Source organism: Vipera ursinii (assembly GCF_947247035.1).
Source record: "Vipera ursinii genome assembly, chromosome: 2".
Lineage (NCBI taxonomy): Eukaryota > Metazoa > Chordata > Lepidosauria > Squamata > Viperidae > Vipera > Vipera ursinii.
Window position 1 is genome coordinate 275,133,910 of NC_139513.1, and position 14,529 is coordinate 275,148,438.

Sequence of the window (14,529 nt, forward strand, 5' to 3'; positions counted from 1 at the left end):
ACATGGGGCTGCCCTTGAGGTCCACCCGGAGACTCCAGCTGGTGCAGAATGCAGCCGCGCGAGTTGTCTTGGGAGTTTCCTGATACTCCCATGTTACACCTTTGCTCCGCGAGCTGCATTGGCTACCGGTTGCTCTCCGGGTGAGGTTCAAGGTGTTAGTGATGACTTACAAAGCCCTTCATGGCATGGGTCTGGATTACCTACGGCAACACCTGCGGCCGGCGTCAACTTCCCTCCGTCCAGTGCGCTCCCACAGAGAGGGCCTCCTCAGGGTGCCACCGATCAAAGAATGCCGATTGGTGACCCCCAGGGGGAGAGCGTTCTCTGTGGGCGCGCCAGACCTTTGGAACAGCTTACCGGTTGAGCTCCGGATGGCCCCCGACCTTCGCTCCTTCCGGCACGATCTCAAAACTTTCTTTTTCGAACAAGCTGGCCTGGTCTGATGGGATGGGGTTGGGTTTTATAAATAGTTTTAATTGTAATATGTATTAATTTTAAGGGCATAATGTTTAATGGCTTTTTAATTTTTGTATAATATTTTTATTGTGTATTGCCCTGTTCACCGCCCTGAGTCCTTCGGGAGAAGGGCGGTATAGAAATCAAATTATTAAATTAAATTCCTAGATAATTTAATTTTGAAATACTGTAGGTTGTTTTTAATAAATTCTGGATTTCATTCATTGTGGCCCCAACCCTGTTGCCCTGAGGATTACTTTGGCATAACCAACATGAGTCACTATCATTTGGTTGCAATGACATTGTAGTATCATTATGAGCTTGAAGAGGAATCCATGAGTTCTTCATTCAGATTCTTAGTCTCTAGCCTAGCTGCTCTCCCAGTACTGGCTGCCCTGCTTCAGATAGCTAAAGACACTTGGCGACGTTCTGTTTCAGTGCCGTTAACATTAAAATAGTTGAGGAAAATTACTCATTTCTTTTTCAGAATCCACCCTCAAATTTATTGATGATAGATGCAGACCAATGAAACTAAATGTGATGCCCATTTGTACCTCCAGATAAGGAAGGCAGAACGTTGTATTTAACCCAACTCTGCACACAACTAAACAAAATAGTTATGACAACACTAAGTGCAATGCCACATTGCTTAGTTTGGCTCAAAATTTCCTATAACATTCTGGCTCGGATTAAGAGGAAAAGCCAGTTCTTTTAAGACTGTAGATCTCTGGGGAAATGTTCCATAAGGCATGTGCAGAGGGAGTAATATGTCTTCTGCCTTCCTATTAAATGATGTTGCCTGATAAGGAGATCCAGAAAATACCCTCATTGTTAGATCCAGTAAGATAAGCAGAAATAATTGGGAGATAGATAATCCCAGAGTAACATGGACTTGTGCCATGAAGGGCTTCATAGGTGATAACCAGCACGTAGAATTGCCTTTGTTTATTAACTATGAAACTACTTTAGCCACATAAAGTACTTTTTGGAGCGGAAGGCTACCTTGCTTTAGGCTCACATTCAGACGCAAGAAGGACAGGTGGAGTAGATAGATATACCAGGAGAGGGGGCACAGCAAGGAAAGGCAGGATTGACAGGAGTAGGAAGGGCAAAGAAAGGAACAATAGGAGGAAAGAAAGTTAGCAAGACTGGAATACGTGCAAAGAGATGCGGGACAACTGAAGCAATTATGGTTAGCTAGGACAGATGGCCCCATTACACGATCAATGGGTAGAGCACTGAGTCAACAGGGTTTATAAACAAACTCCCCATCCTGGACACTCACTCTGATGACACTGGCAGTGGTCCTAGCGAAAGCTAAGGTTATTTTAGGGACCAGGAGCAGGCTCTGATGGGACAAGCAGAAATATTCCTATCAATAACTTGACCCTATGCCATGTAAGATTTTAGACGTGGCCATCCACATCTTGCCTTGTAACCAGAAGCTCAGCAGGACACAGTGGAACTGAGCATTGATGCTATATATGTTCCTCCATTATATTCCAGGAGCAAATGGAATTCAGCCGCTTAATCCCCACTCATGGGAGGGCAGAGAGGAGTGTGCGTGATTCCACTCCACCTCTCGCCCAGAAGGGACCCAGGTATTTTCTCCACCTCAGTTGTCTGCAATCCTGACAGCATTCCAACTTAGCCCCTCCTGCTGCAATTGGAGTCTTAAGTCCTCTGCCAATAAAGATGCATTAAGCAATAATAGCTCTTCAGAAACTGGCAGATAATCCCAGTGAGTCTTAGGCAGCAAGGCCATGGTCAGGTATGGTTAATCTCATGGCAACCAGAGGACTCAGTTGTTCAGTTCTATTGCCAGCTTATTTCCTTGGCCCCTCTACCCCCCCCCCCAGCACATCTTTGCAGAAACCATATATATTTCTCTGTTGCTGATGCTACTCCGAGATATTTGCACTTTTATTTTTTCAAAGTTTTATTACTGTAGCAGAAAATACAATAAAGATTTTTAAAAAGGAGAGGGAAGTGGAGGATTTAAAAAAAGATGTTGACTTCCAACTCTTTTCAACACAGTGAAATACTAAAAAATTACAACTTCAACTTTATTTATTACCTATAATTATTATGTCAATTCTATAACTACACAATTATTAGATGTGTCATTCCCCAAAGATGGGAAATAAGGAAAAATACAATTACTTGGTATCTACAGCAAACCATTACACCAAAATAACAACACATAATGACTCCATCACACAATTGCTACGGTTTTATACTTGGTCCCACCATCTGATGGAAGTAGCCTTTGCGTGATCACACGTTTGTCATTTGCCCCTCCATGGACTCCAAAGGAAAACATTTTTAAAGAAAAGTAAGAAACATATTTTTAGTACTGCCTACGTGACTGATCTTGGCTGACTCCTCCAACCAGTAACCCAGTAGCTCAATGGGAGATTAAAAAAAAATATCCAGGGGTACAGAGTAGACAGAGAAGTTAAAAATTTCCAGAAGAAAACAATAGCAAACCACTTCCATTATGTTGTAAAGAAACTGGTTGTTTAATAAAACACTATAGACAAAAATCAAGACATTTGAAGTCAAGCAATTTTTATATATTTTTTTTTACTTATTCATCTGGAAATGATACATCTTGTTTCACATTCAAGACATGAGAGACAGGTTCTTTTTTTCAAGTATGCAAGTTCCCTTATTACTGCATGTCATGCACACATTTGGTCTAGAATAGCACGATTCGTCAGCCAATTCAAAAGACTGTCCCATCTTTTCCTCTTCAGAATTTTCCAAATTCATTACTTCACATTCAGATATTATAATGCCCAGCAAACATATCTCCTGTTTATTTAGAAGCTGCTCATAGTGAACTGAAATGAATATTAATAACTAATATGGATATTAATCTAATAGTCTGTATTTCTTCTGGAAACTGGGCTGCACTGAGGTCTGTAATCTAGCCAATGTACAGAATGAGTAGAATTGGTTCCCTGGATCATAGAGGGAGGCACTTCCATTTGGTAGAGGTAATTCAAATGGTCTTTCAAAAGGAGGTGTGTTTCTGGTGTGCAGGGGTTAGGGCTGCTTGTAAAACCAAAGTCTTCAAGTGGTTTGTAGGATGCTAGTCCTGAATTGAATTTCTGGTTTGTTCTCTCTTCTGTTTGCATTTCTGGGAAATAGGTGGATTGAGAGTAACTCAAATTTTCTAATAGTATTCCCAAAGTAGATTGTTTGCGACTGAATTCCTGAGGCTTCTCCAGCATGACTAATCGGTCAGGAATTATATCATTCATTTCTGTTATTCCAGGACCCATCTGTGCATGAATAACAACTGAATTAAAAATACACATAAAGAGCAGATAGAATACAGAGTGAAAAACAGATATTCAAATATAAGAATGTACAATACTCTCACCCTCCATTCAAGAACAGGGGTCTGTCCATCCATTCATTGAGTGGTAATTACCTCTTATTTAAAAGAAGATAGAATCTGTTTTTTTTTTTAAATCAAGGAGAGGTTAGCACATTGGAGAAGAAATGGTCACTCATGAAAAGACAGACAGGCCTTTTATCTATACTCAGATCAGTTAATTATTTTCTGACACTTATTATTCCAATATATACTGTAACCATCACCATCATTTTAGTAGCTAACCACTAAAGATCTAAATAAGGAAACAGTATGTTGTTGTTGTTAGTTGCGAAGTCGTGTCCGACCCATCGCGACCCTATGGACAATGTTCCTCCAGGCCTTCCTGTCCTCTACCATCTTCTGGAGTCCATCTAAGCTCACACCTACTGCTTCAGTGACTCCATCCAGCCACCTCATTCTCTGTCGTCCCATTCTTCTCTTGCCCTCAATCTTTCCCAGCATTAGGCTCTTCTCCAGTGAGTCCTTCCTTCTCATTAGGTGGCCAAAGTAGTTGAGTTTCAACTTCAGGATCTGTATAAGTATAAGCCCTACATATTTATATTGAATACTGTGTTGGAAAACTTGGAAAATTTACCAATTCCAATTCACTTTTCCTAACATGGCTATTGAGGTAAGTATCAGAATTACTTTTAAATCTGTGTATATCAATTAGGTATTCATTTATAACAGCTAATAACTTTTTTGGCAAAAATACCTTTTTATCTAAAGAATGCACTCAGAAAATGATAGACTGAGTCCCGTAACAAAATATAAATAAAAACTCTGAATATAAAGTAGATATTCCTCAATGGGGGCCTTACCTTTTTTTCTAATTCTTTTAATCTGTTTTCATACACTATCTCCAAAATGTTTAGGGCAGTATACAGATTTGTTTTTGCAAAAGCTACACAAAATGAACCTGCTTTTTATCCTAATGCTCCAAGGTGTCAACAAAGTCTACTACTTTAGTAAAAATGAGGAATTCAGCATCAGGGTACAAGTTCTGCCCTTTACGTATATCAATGCAACATCAAAACTTAATGCAGAAGAGATGGACTTTGTATTGCAATACTGTGATGCTGTTGTTGCCCTCTATTAAATGTAGTGTAAATCCATGAATCCCCACTCCCACATCCTGGATGGGAACCCCAGCGATTGCATTATCAGAATGTCTTGAGGGCACCAGATTGAGAAAGTGCAATTTCTTGCATTTTAAGTGCAATTTCTTAATGATATAACCTTACCTTAAAAATTGGAGTCACTTTAGGTTGGGGTATTGTAGGATACAAACAATTCCTTACGCTGGAAAAAAAAAGAGACGGGGATATTACCTTATTTCTTCATAATGAGGGGAAAAACATTTTTCAAAAACTCAACTCCGTTTAAACACAACTGAACCCTAATGCTGTCTTATAAATAGAACCTTGATTAATTTGGCAATGTTTGTCAGAATAGAACTGGAAGAGACCTTGGAGGTCTTCCAGTTCAGCCCCACCCCCCCACCCCCAGCTCAAGCAGGAGACCCTATAGCAGGGGTGTCAAACTCAATTTCATTGAGGGCCGCATCAGCATTGCGGTTGCCCTCAGGGGGCCGGGAGGGTGTGGCCAGGGTGGGCGTGGCCTACTGGGTGGGCGTGGCAAGAGTGCGTATGGCCTACTGGGTAGGTGTGGCCAGCTCTACATCGTTCGCATCAAGGGTGCCTATGGGGGCCCGGGCAGGAGTGAGACAGATCTGAGGGTCCCTGGCAGAAAGAGGGTCTCTGGGCCAGGGCCAAGGCAGTGGGGGCTGTTCCCTCACTGTTTCCAGGATGGCTTCGCGGGCCACATGAAACCACTTCGCGGGCCGTATCTGGGCCCCGGGCCTTGTGTTTGACATGTCTGCCCTATAGCATTTCAGACAAGTGGCTATCTAGTCCCTTCTTAAAAACCTCCAGTGATGAAGCACCCACAACTTCTGAAGGCAAGCTGTTCCACTGGTTAATTGTCCTCACTGTTAGGAAGTTTTTCAATTCCAGGTTTCTTCTCTCCTTGATTAGTTTCCATATGTTATTTCTTATCCTGCCCTCTGGTGCCTTGGAAAATAAATTGATCCCCTCTTCTTTGTGGAAGCCCCTCAAATCCTGGGATACTCCTATCATGTCACCCCTAGTCCTTCTTTTCTCTAGACTAGCCAAACCCAAATCCTGCAACCGTTCTTCATATGTTTTAATTTCCAGGCCTTTAATCAACTTAGTTGCTCTTTTTTGCACTTTTTCCAAAGTCTCACCATCTTTTTGTAATATGGTAACAAAAATTGGACGCAGCATTCCAGGTATGGTCTTACTAAGGCTTTATAAAACAGTACTAATGCTTCATATGATTTTGATTCTATGCCTCTATTTATACAACCAATGATTGTACTAGCTTTTTTGGTTGCTGCTGCACACTGCTGGCTCATATTTAAGTGATTGTCCACTAGGGCTCTAAGGTCCCTCCCACAGTTACTGTTTTTGAGCCAGGTTTTGCCTAATCTGTATTGGTTTTTTTTTACCTAATCTGTTTGGTTTTTCTTGACTAAGTGTAAAGCATGCTTTTCTCCACATTAAATTTCATTCTGTTTGATAGGGCTCATTGTTCACATCTGTCAAGACCTTTTTGGATCCTGAGCTTGTCTTCTGGGGTATTGGCTATTCCTGCCAGTTTGGTGTCATCTGCAAATTTGATGAGTTCCCCTTCTATTCCCTCATCTAAGTCATTTATGAAGATATTGAAGAGTACTGGGCCTGACAAGGAACCTTGTGATACCCCACTGCTTACTTTCCTCCATGTAGATGTAGTACCATTAAGGACTACTTGTTGAGTATGGTTTATCAGCCAGTTACAAATCCATCTGGTGGTGATGCTGTCTTATGATCTATCCCACATTTTTCTAGTTTGCCAAGAAGTAGGTTGTGGCCTACTTTGTCAAATGCCTTACTGAATCTAAGTATATTTGTCCACAGCATTTTGGTGGTCTACTAATTTAGGCACTTTCTCAAAGAATGAAATAAGATTGGTTTCGCATGATCTGTATTTGACAAACCCATGCTGGCTTCTAGTTATAACTTTATTTGTTTCTAGATATGCACAGATCTGGTTTTTTATTATCTTTTCCAGTATCTTCCCAGGTATTGAGGTTAGGCTGATTAATCTAGTTTCCTGGGTCTGTTTTTTTCCTCCCTTTTTTGAAGATGGGAGCCACTTCAGATCTTTTCCAATCCTCAGGTAATACCCCAGTGTTTCATGTTTTTTAAAAGATATGGTACAATGGTTCTGAGATAACATTTGCTAGCTTCTTTAGAACTTTGGGATGTAATCTGTCAGGTCCCAGTGATTGATATTCGTCAAGATCAGACAGGTGTACTGTTGCCATTTTGTTTATTTTAATTTTTATTTCTAGTCTTTTACAGTTATGTTTTTGATAGGTTGGGCTATAGTTTCTTTTTGTCTGAAGACTGAAGCAAAGAATGAGTTAAGCAGATATGCTTTGTCTCTACTGCTGTTATGTTTATGTCTGCTTCTTATTACTATTGATACTTTTTTTTTGCTGTGCACTTACCGATTACTTTTCCTGGAGCACATACACATCAGCATCAATGGGATAATCACTAGTAGGTAAAGTAGATGGAAAAGCCATTTTTCTGTTGGAAAGAAAATAAGGTACACTTCTATTTAAATGTTTAATTGTAATTCTTCAACACAATAAGACAGATTTCTTGGGCTAAACTTAAAGAAAAAAGATTTTTCAATTAATTTTTAGGAAAAAATGTAACATTAGTAATCATCTATTTCTTGATGAAGAGTTATGTTTCACTGATATAAATTGCAAAATGCCAGCAAAGGCTAATTTAAAAAATGTGGTTGTCACCTGTGGTTGGCAAAATGGCTCAGTGGTTAAAGACGTGGAGCTTGTCAGCTCCCTCGGCTAAGAAATGGAAATGAACACCACCCCCAAAGTCAGACACAACTAGATAGGGGAAGCCTTTGTCTTCACTTTTATATACTATATGTAGAAATGCAAACTATTATATTCAAAATAAATAAAAGACATGGGTCCAAACCCACAACAATCTTTCAAGCTACCAAAATTCAAAGAAGTTCAATGTTTGTACTTATAGTAAATAGGTACAAATGAGGAGAACTTACCATCATCTGGTGTAAACACTGTCTTAAAGGTGCCATTGTCAGTATAATGAGGTTTGACAGCATAAGCCTGAACAGCAAACAAGTACTTTGTTCTGGGTTTCAAATGTCTCACTGTGAATTCAGTTTGGTTTGGTTTTTCAATTTTGTAACTGCATATCATTAGATTATCTGAAATCAAGAAGGAAGTTTAGGCCACAAACAACGGTCTCACTTGTTCCCCTCCTTCAAACATCTCTGCAAATATTGATCTTATTTAAGACAAAAGGCTCTTATGTCATCCTAGCATCACCTTCACTACTACTTCACAATCATAATCAAGCTTCATCAAGGTTTTGTCAATGTTGTTCTCTTTTATGTAGGTTCATAACGTTCATTATTTGATGACGAAAGCCTCAAATTTTAAAAAGGAATGTTGTAATATTGAAAACAAAAAATGTCTGCATCAATCAGCTAATTCGCTTGAAGAGGAAAACATACCAACCTTCATAAGATAGAGACATTCAGAGAAAACGAAGTGCAGAGTATATGGGACCCATTTCAAAATCAAAATATACTTCTGGTTTCTCTACATAGCTTTTCCTCCATTGCAACTCTCTAGAGTAGTATTTTTCAACCTTTGCAACTTTAAGAGGTATGGATTTCAACTCCCAGAATTCCCTAGCCAGAAGTCCACACAAATTAAAGTTGCTGAGGTTGAGAAACACTGATTTAGACCTTGAGTTCCTATTAGGAATTTTCAACTTTGTTTTTCCTCTTGGATGACTTTCATTTATTTATGAAAAAAAACATGAGTTATAAACTATATTTCAACTTCTTTTGTGCTTAGGAGGACTGTGTACCAGTTCCTAAATAATGCTCACATCTCACTTAAAGATACATTATTCTGGAGAAAAGAGGATCACTTACTTGCATGTCTAAATGGTTCAGAGCCTTGTACCATACAATTCTGATTATCCATTTTCATGTAAAGTACATAACCTCTAATAAAACAAGAGTTGAATTTTTGATCATATGGTTCCCAAGTTACTCTTAATGAATTCGCAGTGATATTAACTATATTACATAAGATATATTGTAGTGGTTCTGGAAAACAGAAAATTGACAACATTTACTATGTGTTTGCTATAGTTTTAATCCTTAGTCTTTACATTATGATTAAATTTCCAGTGCAAGTTTCCATTCTGAGAATTGACCATCACAAACTTTGAAAATAAAAAATAGAACTAAGCTAATGTTGCTGATTAAGGTCTGCTGGCCAAACTTTGCTGATTAGCTACACAATATTCAGTGAATACTTCCTGCTATCATCTTGCCCAAGGGTAGGCAACGTTGGCTCTTTTATGACTCGTGGACTTCAACTCCCAGAATTCCTGAGCCAGCCATGCTGGCTCAGGAATTCTGGGAGTTGAAGTCCACGAGTCATAAAAGAGCCAACGTTGCCTACCCGTGATCTTGCCTATCGCATACATGGATTGTTAATATTAGGTCTTAGGATTTCTCCTAGTTTTTAATCTTCCTTGCTCCTCTGTATCTGCCCCACCCCCACCCCAAGTATGCAGTGCTGTGCTGAGATTAACATTTTGTGGTTGTGGATATCTGGACCATTATGATTCATATTTATGATGGTCCCAGTGTCCCAGTGTCCCATATTTATGGCGGTCACCAGTGTCCCAGCTTTTGAAGTGACCAAACCCTGCTGCAACCACCCAGCAGAGCGGGGGGGGGGAATAAAAACCAAACACCCCCCACCCCATCTCCACTGCCAATCCTCAATAGAAATGCTCACAACAATGAAAACCTCAGACAGGAGGAAGAGCGCCGCCAGGCAGGCAGGCAGGTGTCTTGTTCAGCTGTGGCTTGGGGGGGCACTTTTTTCAGTGCCATTGTAACTTCAAACAGTCACTAAGTGAACTGTTGTAAGCCGAGGACTACCTGTACTTGATCACTTTTTTCCTTTTTTTTTTTTTTGGTCATCAAGTTTTTGACACCTTGCTAGGCGACTGGTGGTACTCGGATGTTGCCATATCCTAAAAGTGGTACAATGGGTGAAAAGGTTGAAAAGCCCTGAACTAATCCACTTGTAACAAGAAAGGGAACAACAGGATTTTTATCCACGTTCATTTTAGTACAACCATCTGGTCTACTGGGCAGATAGAACCACTATAAACATTTACAACAGACAATTAAGAAATGTATCTGAAATGTATCTTTAAGAATGGTGCACATCTGTCTTTTCTTATGCAAAATTAATCTGTGCTGGAACAGAGAACAAGGACCTAAGCAACTGTTCAACCATATTTCTCTTTTAAGGTTCTGTGAACAGAAACTTGTGTTAGCTGAAGCTCAGTAATTGGGAAGCAAACAAGGGCAAGCACATTCCACATAGCTATTCAGTGTTCCATTTTTGCAATGAGGCAAGTTACACAATAAAATCACTGCTGAACACAGACCACAATACAACAAAACTGAGGTGCAAAGCGAATTCTGCACTGGCACAGAGCCTGTGTGCTATACATGGGCATAACAAATTGCAAGCACAGTCTAATTTAAGATATACAAGTTTAGCATAACTTACCCTCTTCTTTGAGATATTTAACCTTTTTTTCCAATAAATAACTTCTATCCTCTTGTATTCCATACACATTAAAAGTGTATCTTACTCCACGGCTGAAGGCATCTAAAATATATTTCAAGAAATATACCAACAAGAGTTAGGAATATAACATGTATGATTACAAGTGGAAGCTAGTGATGATCTTAGGGAAACTTGAAAAATATTGATTTTATTGATTAAAATATTAAGAACTATATAAAGCTTCTGATTTATTTTTTCTTTTCAAATGTCATGGGCTTTACCTCAAATATAGTTGTTACGAGATGAAAAACTAGCACAAAATGGCTGCCAGGTGTGGTTAATTACAAAAGCTGGAGAGTGATAGGGAGTGAATTCACATTGGAAAAGGAAAACACAGTACTTCTGTTGATCTTGTGGGGTCTCCATTTAAATCCTTGTGTAGAAGAACCTTTATGCCCACAATGTAGTCCTCACAGAACAGTCTACCTTCCACTAAGGATCTTTTTGGCAACAACCCTTTCTGAGGAAATGAACATGGTAGACTGGGCCTCTGTCCCTTCATCCAGTTTTGAAAGAACACCTTCTCCCCTTCTTCCTCATTTGAGAAACTAATTTCTGAACTTGTGTGTCAGAATGGAGCTGAACATCCAGGCTGGAGGAAGTAGCAATATCCTTGTACATTTCATAATTAATTTTTTAACTCTGTGTATTTTTATTTTTTAGTTATTTAAATATTTTATATTGCACCTTCTTATGCTGGTCTGTGACCATAATAAAGATTTAATTGATTGATAAATGTATCCTTGTAAATATTACATTGGTTTTATGAAATGGGCCAGTCCTTGCTAATTCTCAGGTAGGAACAGGGCTTTTTTTGTCATAGAACGCCCAGAATGGAGTTCTGGCACCTTTTTTGGATGGAACCTTGTAGGGTAGGCAAGGCGCGTTATAACATGGGTGAGTTCCGGCACCTTTTTCTTTTACAAAAAAAGCACTGGGTAGGAAAACTTCACAGTAACTAAGAAGTTGAAAAAATATTCCAGAAGAAAACAAGGGCTAATCATTTCTATATTGCTGGCAAGGAAGCTATAGATTTGTCCATAAAGTCACTCAATCTTGACTGAAAGAAAAATCCATTGTTACAGTAGCTTTAACAACCAGACAGCAATATTCTCTGGAATTATTCACTAGCAAACTTTTTTCTTCTTCTTACCAGATGTAATGAGATCACTGGATTTGTTTTGCTCATACTTCTTCCATTGAAAATCACACGCATGCCCTGTGGGGTGGTTGCACCAGTCAACAACATATTGACTGAACTTGCTTTGAGGCTTCCAAGAAATATAAATTCCATGTTCTGTATTGTTATCTGTGGTCTCCTCACTATAATGCACTTTACCTTAAAAAAATGCAACAATTTTTAGGCATCAGCACCAAAATCTTTAAATTTCATTCATAATATTTATCTTTCTTTCACACAGCTTTCTGGAGAGACGTATACAAAATGCAAATGTTCTGCTGATCCTCCAACAATTTTTGTCAACCTTTGGTAAACATGCATTCTCATTCACTATGAATTCCAGGCAATGTTATGGGGACTTCCAGAAAAAAAATGTTTGCCTGGCATATTTGAACTGTAATTAAGTCTAACCAGGAACAAGCCCTAGATATACACGCAATAAATAAAACAGTAGAATTAGTTGTTTTGTTTTCTGCCAGCAAAGACTTACATTTCACCATTCCCTGTTTGTTTTAAAGAATTCAATCAAATAAACCACACTGTAATTCTCAGTGCTTTTTCATTCGGTGGACTCTGAGTGAAAAGCCCATCTCCATTCATGTGAAAGTATATCCCATGAAATTAAATAGGATTTATTTTTGAGAAGAGATTATTAAAATTACATTGTCCTCTTTGTAGCACAGACCCTGGAACTTCTCTGGGTTTGTGGAAAATGAAATGAACAATGCAGAATTTTAAAAGAAAGCTTTATGTGTATAAATGTTTTAAATGCATAATATAACCAGTGAGCAAATTGCTAAACATTTTACATTACAATGCGTTAAAAAAATGTCATGTTCAGGGAGCAGCAGAATATAAGTTGACATATAAGGCTGAAATCCCAAACATTCAGTCAAACCAGTTTATTACATTTGATAAGACAGCCAGTTTGGTCTAGTGCAGGGGTAGGCCACCTTGGCTCTTTGATGACTCGTGGACTTCAACTCCCAGAATTCCTAAGCCAGCCATGCTGACGGGACAGGGAGAGGTTATTATTATTATTATTATTATTTATTGAACTTATATACCGCCCTTCTCCCGTGGGACCCAGGGCAGTTCACAAGGCAATTAAAACAACATTACAATACAAAAAGTTGTATTGTACAATGAAAATAGATTAAATTATCCTTGATTAAAAATCTAAAACCCCTATAACTCTGATTAAAAAACCCAATTACAATAAGTTAAAAATTAAAAATTATGAGTTATGTTGGCTCAGGAATTTTGGGAGTTGAAGTCCATGAGTCATAAAGGAGTCAAGGTTACCTACCAGGGTACCATCCTAGAAAATGGGAGGCGGTGTGTTCAAGTCTAGCCATGAAAGCCAACAAGTGACCCTGGGCTAATCACACTCTCTCAGCCCAATTCACCTCACAGGATTGTTGTTGTGAGGAAAACAGGAGGAGGAAGTCATATTGGATATATTCTCTACCTTGAGTTATTTGTAAAAATAATAAAAGGCAGGATACAAATTAAATAAACAAACAAACAAACAATACAATAGGAGTAGACTCTTACTATGTAATCATGGAAATAAAAAAAAATCTGGGGTTGTGGTTTCACATTACTTTCTGGTTCAGGAAAGGAGGATTCATTAGAGTAACATGTCTAAATGAACACACCATTTTTATTAGTTGCTGGGATGATAATCGCTGAGGGAGAAGATGCAGATACTTTGTTGTGTGCCCAGACAAGGATTTTGTAAGAATGGTTGCCAAGAGAAATCATTGAGGATTTCTGTGATGCAGAAATTGAGTAATTGTGACGCTGCGTAGAAGGTTCCTCTAAGTTTTCCAAGGATAGGTGATATTTTTGGATCTTTCCATTAGCATGAAATTCTGAGGATTCCTATGGGCAGGAAAGCAAAATTATCTTTAAAAAACATTTCTCATCAATGCACTTTTCTAGAATAGTTTCAGATTGCTTTTCGTTACAGAAGTTATCAGTTTTCTCACTGTGTGAGAAAGAACATACAAGATAACACTACATCTCTTCTACAATGCCTTACAGAAAATAGATATCCTTATATTCAAGATTTGGGTCCACAAAGAGAAGAGAATTTCATGCTATTCTTTCATACACCCCAAACTCACCCAGATTTATTTACTGTATTTATTGTGTGTGATAACAGAGTAAGCTATGTGGTACATCAAGCAAGTGGCTAAACTATACATGATTCTGTTGGACACTTTCATGACAGGATATGGACACTTTTAATAGAAAAGACTTAACACCTCAGTTGTCCTTAATGGTGAGGCATCAATTGTTAAAAATGAAAATGCTGCACTTCCCTTTTGCATTATCACACAGTAATTTACTGTAGAAAAAAACCCACAACCAAAGAAATATCATTCAGTAGTGTGCAAAGCTTGTTGTATAATATGCCATATAATTCTAGTCTATGAATATTATTGCTGTGACAAGTGGAATATTTTTTTATCATTCAAAATTTCATCTTCCTGCATGCACTTTTCTATGACCGCTAGGCCTTTATCTTTACTAGGGAATGTTGCCTGTAACTAAGGCTGATACCATTCTTTGTCTTTCTAAAAAGCATTATATCAGGGGTATTCAAACCAGTTTGAAGACCCCTGCATTATATGGAAGCATGAATGACCAAATCCAAGATCAATGAAGGAAGTCAATATTTATGGACCATCTGTTGTC

The 14,529-nt window shown here is 38.6% G+C and overlaps 1 protein-coding gene across 1 annotated transcript in view; it reads right to left on the reverse strand.

Annotated features, from left to right (window-relative positions):
• Positions 1-2,510: 2,510 nt before the first annotated feature.
• OSMR (oncostatin M receptor) overlaps positions 2,511-14,529 on the reverse strand; it is a 34,352-nt gene continuing 22,333 nt past the window's right edge. Inside the window, exons 11-18 of the mRNA XM_083356805.1 lie at positions 13,485-13,710; positions 11,797-11,982; positions 10,584-10,685; positions 8,915-9,091; positions 8,009-8,176; positions 7,422-7,503; positions 5,089-5,146; positions 2,511-3,746 (exon numbers count right to left, since the gene is read on the reverse strand). Coding sequence (XP_083212931.1) covers positions 3,339-3,746; positions 5,089-5,146; positions 7,422-7,503; positions 8,009-8,176; positions 8,915-9,091; positions 10,584-10,685; positions 11,797-11,982; positions 13,485-13,710 — 1,407 coding nt within the window. The 3' untranslated portion in view covers positions 2,511-3,338. The remainder of the gene's footprint in view (positions 3,747-5,088; positions 5,147-7,421; positions 7,504-8,008; positions 8,177-8,914; positions 9,092-10,583; positions 10,686-11,796; positions 11,983-13,484; positions 13,711-14,529) is intronic.